Here is a 6,274-nt window from a genome sequence, read left to right on the forward strand (position 1 = left end):
AAGTTCTAAATTGCATTATGCGGTGCGGTGTTGTGCGATGCGGGCGGTTTATGTAGTTTGATGTACACCCCTACAATTTTGATATTTTGTGATTATCCCAATAACATACCACTTTAAAAGATCTAACTTTGTCTATCATCATATACAAATGCTCTGAGAGGATAACCGACTATATTTTTTAAATAAATTTAAGCTCTAACATTGTTTATCACCATATTCAAATGATCTGAGAGGATAACCAACTATATTCTATATACACATTTGGTCATATATATATTTTTTTTAAAACACACCATTATCACCAACTATTCTAATCGGTTTTGGTCTAAGTTGACATCTTAGACACCATCTCCAACGACTTTAGCACCTCAAAGAGTCCCTTATCATTTTCTCAGTTCAACATAAATTTTTTCAAGAGACTTGTTATTGACTTGGTCAAGGTCCCCAAAAACTTTCAAAAACTTTAGAAATCAAGAATCTATAAACGGGCAAGGGTCACCGGAAAATTGATGTTGATCGAAGATGATGACCAGAGATTCGCCAAAGGTTCTTTGGTAGCCGGAGATGTAGCCGAAAGCGCCAATTCATACCTAAAAATCGGTTAAACTTGTAATAACCGATAAGAAAAAACGTTTTCTATAAAAAATTGAGTGCATAAAGTATAGATATTATCCAAGTCATTAATCCCACCTAATATGCTATTTGCTCATTCGCAGAAAGATCCAAAAAGGGGACAATTTGCGGGCACAAACGCCTGTTTTATAAAAAAGCCAGGGATAAGGTTTTGTTTTACTCTCTTTTTTCATGGGCTTTGGTTAACATACGCCATATGCATCAATCCATTAAAGCAAAGCCAATCTCTACCTTTCTTTTCTTAACCTACCTTTTCCATCTTTCCATTAAATACAACAATGAAATAAACCATATTTGTGCACTTGTCTTGTAAACATGGCCCACCTCCTCCATTTAAGTCCTTACTCTTAAATCTATATTTTCCTTTTGTGGTAAAAACAAAAATTAAAATATAATTTGATTTTTGATTTTGATTTCGACTATTGTTTGTGGGTGTTTTTGAAACTTGGATTATCAAGATAACAGCATTAATTGTACCCAACGAAAAAGAAGGTTCATGAGCTATAGAATATGAGTGGACAAAAGTATGTTCTCACTTAAATTCTTAACTAATTTCCTGAAATATATATTCGCAAGATAGCTGGATATTAATCTGAATTTACAATCACTGATGTCGTTTTCTATCTGTAAAATTCATGGGTTTCAAAGAATGTCAATCCTTTCGAGACAAAATTTGGCCACTAGATATCTGTGGTGGGTGTAGCTCCTAGTATTCACAAATGTGATGAGATTCTACCTGTCATAAACTTCAATACTTCCATGTTTCTAGTTCGATATTGATACTCAAAATTTGCCAATTCATTATAACTAATATTTCTTCTAATTCTAAGTCTTCTTCACAGATTCTGTGTTTTCTGTTTTCCACTTGAGCGAATGGTTGACCATGGAGTCGTGGGATGCTGGTTGAAATCGGATTTTCATGGGATATAATCTATAATAGATGAGTGGCAATCTTGTGATTTCATATTCACGACACCTACATGATTGTCAGGTTAGGGTTCATTGTTGCTGCTTCAATTGCAGCTTATGCAGTTAAGCAGGTCAACGTTAAACGTCCTCAGTCAACAGGTAATTCCATAATTCGTTTCTTTTTATTAAAAGAGGCGATTTTTCTTTTTGTTTTTTTTCTAATTTCTATGGCTTTGTATTGATTCTGATGTTGTTCAATGCCTCTAATGGTGAAATTGGAGCTCAGGAAACGATGAATCTACTTCTGGACAAAATAAAAAAGAAGAAGAAGATAAAAAACAAATTACGGTTTGTGTTATTGCAGAGGTTATTCTTAATTTCGTATTCCAATTTCAGTATTCGTGACTGTTCCTAGGGTTTTTGTTTGTACAGAATGAAGAGGAAGAGGAAAAAGAAGAGGTTAAACTAATTAGCGGTTTAATCAATGCACAATCAAACACTCCAGATTTTGAAGATGACATCTTACCTGAATTCGAAGATCTGTTATCCGGCGAGATTGATATTCCGTTTCCGACAGCCGAGAAAGAGCGTGTATACGAAATCGAAATGGCGAACAACGCAAACGAACTCGAACAATTACGGAACTTAGTCAAAGAGCTTGAAGAACGAGAAGTCAAACTCGAAGGCGAACTTCTCGAATACTACGGATTAAAGGAACAGGAATCCGATATCGTCGAATTACAAAGACAATTAAAAATCAAAACAGTGGAGATCGATATGTTGAACATTACAGTCAAATCGTTGCAAACCGAGAGAAAAAAGCTTCAAGAAGAAGTCGTTAATGGAGCTAATTATAAAAAGGAATTAGATGCAGCCAGGAATAAAATCAAGGAGCTTCAAAGGCAGTTTCAACTCGAGGCGAATCAAACGAAAGGGCAATTGTTGTTATTGAAACAACAAGTTGGGATTCTTCAAACGAAAGAACAAGATGCATTCAAGAAGGATACTGATATTGAGAGAAAGTTGAAAAGCTTGAAGGAATTAGAAGTGGAAGTTGTTGAGCTTAAAAGGAAGAACAGAGAGCTTCAACATGAAAAAAGACAATTGGTTGTTAAACTGGATGCAGCTGAATCCAGAGTCGCAGTGCTTTCAAGCACAACCGAGGTAAAAAAGATTCAAAATTAAAGGATAATTATTTTAGGATCAAAATTGTAAAATTCATATACATTTAGGGATGAAAAGTGTAATTTTCTTCTTCTTCTTATTTTTTTATTTAAAAAAAATGATAATAAGAAGAAAAAATTACAAACATTGTCAATTTGTTGAATGTCATAATGCCTTTTCAGTAATGTAATTCCCATGGTGCTACTGCTACAGACAGAAATGGTGGCGAGGGTGAAAGAGGAGGTGAACAAATTAGCACACACAAATGAAGATCTGTTAAAGCAAGTCGAAGGACTCCAGATGAACAGATTCAGTGAAGTTGAAGAACTCGTGTACCTCCGTTGGGTTAACGCATGTTTGCGATTCGAGCTTCGAAACTACGAAACACCTTCAGGAAAAACTTCAGCTCGCGATCTCAACAAAAATTTAAGCCCTAGATCGCAAGAAAAAGCCAAACAGTTAATGTTAGAGTACGCAGGATCAGAACGCGGGCAAGGAGGCGACACAGATCTGGAAAGCAACTTCTCTCAACCATCTTCTCCAGGATCCGAAGATTTCGATACGGCTTCCATTGATAGTTCCATGAGTCGATACAGCAGTTTCAGTAAAAAGCCAAGTTTGATCCAAAAACTTAAAAAATGGGGGAAATCGAAAGATGATTCGAATTATTCCAGCGCTCTTACTTCACCTGCAAGGTCGTTTACCGGTGGATCTCCTAGGGTTAGCGTTAGTCAGAAACCGAGAGGTCCGTTAGAAGCTTTGATGTTACGAAACGCAGGTGAATCAGTCGCGATTACTACTTTCGGTGTAGCTGATCAGGATTCCGCTAATTCTCCAGAAACCCCAAATAATGTTGCATCATCGTTTCATTTGATGTCGAAATCGGTTGAAGGCGTTTTGGATGAGAAGTATCCGGCGTATAAAGATCGACATAAGCTTGCATTAGAACGCGAGAAGAAAATCAAGGAAAAAGCCGATCAAGCGAGAGCTGCTAGGTTTGGTGATAGTACTACAAGTTTCAAGCCACCGAGTTACACTAAATCAGTGAGTTTGCCGCCAAAACTTGCTCAAGTGAAAGAGAGAGCAGTGATTTCTCCTTCTGCTGATGTCATTTCCGGCGATCAGTCAACCGATGGAAAGTCAACGAGCATGCCACCTGTCAGTAAGATTCAATTTGCCGATATTGAAAAGAGACCGCCTAGAACTCCACGTCCTCCTCCGAAACGCACCGGAGCCGCTCCTGCAACAACCGCTAATCCAGTATCTGCAGGTGGTGGTCCTCCGCCTCCACCTCCTCCACCAGGTGCTCCCCCACTACCGCCACCACCTGGCGGCCCACCCCGCCCACCTCCTCCACCGGGAACCCTAGCTAGAGGAGCCGGTGGCGGTGATAAAGTTCACAGAGCTCCAGAGTTGGTTGAATTTTACCAAAGTTTGATGAAACGTGAAGCCAAAAAAGATACGTCAATCATATCTTCATCTGCATCAAACACAGCGGATGCAAGAAGTAACATGATCGGAGAGATTGAAAACCGGTCAACTTTCTTGTTAGCTGTACGTTTCAAGATTCTAATCTCCCATTAAATCTAATGTTTATGCTTAAATATTTACTAATCGACACTGTCGTTGTTTTCAGGTAAAAGCTGACGTGGAAACTCAAGGTGATTTTGTCGAGTCACTTGCATCTGAAGTCCGAGCTGCTTCTTTCACAGATATAGAAGATTTGGTGACTTTCGTGAACTGGCTTGATGAAGAACTCTCATTTTTGGTATGTTTTTCAAGATTCGTTACATAATTATTAAAAGTAATTTATATTTTGGTCCAAGAAGTTTTTGTTTTTTTACTTGAAACACACCAAAAAAGTAAAAAAGGGACCAAATTTGGAAAAAAAACTTCTTGAGACTAAAATTAAAACATTAAGCTATATGCAGGGACCAAAAATGTAATTTACTCAAAATTATCTATTTGCTTTTCAGGTTGATGAACGGGCAGTCTTGAAGCATTTTGATTGGCCAGAAGGAAAAGCAGACGCATTTAGAGAAGCAGCCTTTGAATATCAAGATCTAATGAAACTCGAAAAACAAGTCTCTAATTTTGTCGATGATCCAAGTGTCCCATGTGAACCCGCTTTGAAAAAAATGTACAAGTTGCTAGAAAAGTATGTTTCAACACTTTTTCATTTTTCATTATTAACATCAACATTTAATTTCATATAATCACCATAACTACTCTTTATAAAATATCCATTTTTTTTTTAGAGTGGAGAACAGTGTTTATGCATTACTAAGGACAAGAGACATGGCTATGTCGAGATATAAAGAATTCGGTATTCCAATCAATTGGTTACAAGATTCCGGAGTTGTAGGCAAGGTATTGTTTTTGTTTGTTAGTATAATACATTAATACTATAATTCAATAAAACTTTTTTTTTTTTTAAAATAAAATAAACAATAAAAAACATTTTTTTTTGCAGATCAAGCTTTCATCTGTGCAATTGGCTAGAAAATACATGAAGCGGGTTGCATCGGAACTTGATGCGTTGGATGGACCCGAGAAAGAACCAAACAGAGAGTTTTTGGTGCTTCAGGGTGTGCGATTTGCTTTTCGTGTTCATCAGGTAAAATAAATTTGAGAATCGATCATTTTTTTTTTTAATACTTTTTATAATATGTGTTGCTAAAATTATTGTGTTTTTACAGTTTGCAGGAGGGTTTGATTCAGAGAGTATGAAGGCGTTTGAAGAACTAAGAAGTCGAATGAATAAACAAACAACCGAAGAAAATATGCCTGATGCTTGAGTGTTACATGATTTTTTATTCCTTTTTCTTTTTCCATGTTTATATATTTTGTATTTTAGTTTGTTTTATGTTACTGCCTCCATGCAGATACATATACCTTATATTGAATTGTATTATACAACCAATAGGTCAAATTCAAATGACAAGATATATATATGCTCATTTTTACAAAGTATAATGTCTAGACATGACTTTTGGCGAATTGGGATCATAGGGAGGAATGGATACTGGTTTTATTTAACAACACACATATGTGGGATAAACAAAGTTATTGGAATGATGAATTTGAATACATTTGTAAATTTCATACAAAAGGGTAAAAGGAAAAATATGTTGTTATTATTTGAAACTATAGGACTAAAAAGAACTAGATACAAATGAGTATGAACCAAGGGAGTAAATGAAAATAAAGGGGTAACTTAGATATTTTCGATAAAGGAAGTTTAGGTTTCAAAAAGGGAACATCCAAAATAGTACTCTATGATTTAGCCCCGTAATAAGCTACAGGTAAGTTTAAATGAGCAATTTAGAGGGTTGAGTTTCTCCTTAGGCGTGGAATTGGTATTTTATTGAGTTTATTTATTGGTACGTTATTGGTATTAGTATATACCAAATATACTTGTTACCAATTTATTTCGAACATCCAAGATTGCTCAACCGCCTTCTATCCCATCTCCAAACGTATCTGAAAATAATCTTGGAGCAGATTTAGATGAGTCCACATCTCCTCCGATGTATCAAAAGATCGGTGATTTTCTTTGGTCTTTATC

The 6,274-nt window shown here is 36.1% G+C and overlaps 1 protein-coding gene across 1 annotated transcript; it reads left to right on the top strand.

Moving 5' to 3' along the window:
• The first annotated feature begins 1,342 nt into the window (after window positions 1-1,342).
• CHUP1 (Hydroxyproline-rich glycoprotein family protein) lies at window positions 1,343-5,676 on the top strand. Its single transcript, XM_078969569.1, has 9 exons — window positions 1,343-1,701; window positions 1,829-1,890; window positions 1,975-2,706; window positions 2,920-4,260; window positions 4,343-4,474; window positions 4,683-4,864; window positions 4,965-5,076; window positions 5,180-5,323; window positions 5,406-5,676. Exons 1-9 carry the CDS (start codon window positions 1,614-1,616, stop codon window positions 5,502-5,504), a joined length of 2,892 nt encoding a protein of 963 aa, XP_078825695.1. The 5' UTR covers window positions 1,343-1,613; the 3' UTR covers window positions 5,505-5,676.
• The last annotated feature ends 598 nt before the right edge of the window (window positions 5,677-6,274 follow it).

Source organism: Lactuca saligna, chromosome 8 (genome assembly GCF_052625555.1).
Source record: "Lactuca saligna cultivar CGN05327 chromosome 8, ASM5262555v1, whole genome shotgun sequence".
NCBI classification, from domain to species: domain Eukaryota; kingdom Viridiplantae; phylum Streptophyta; class Magnoliopsida; order Asterales; family Asteraceae; genus Lactuca; species Lactuca saligna.

Bases quoted from the DNA above. Each gene is read 5' to 3' on its own strand.
- CHUP1 (XM_078969569.1), top strand. From the start codon at position 1,614: ATGATTGTCAGGTTAGGGTTCATTGTTGCTGCTTCAATTGCAGCTTAT. The intron at 1,702-1,828 runs GTAATTCCATAA...ATTGGAGCTCAG, and splicing joins TAAACGTCCTCAGTCAACAG to GAAACGATGAATCTACTTCT. The intron at 2,707-2,919 runs GTAAAAAAGATT...CTACTGCTACAG, and splicing joins TGCTTTCAAGCACAACCGAG to ACAGAAATGGTGGCGAGGGT.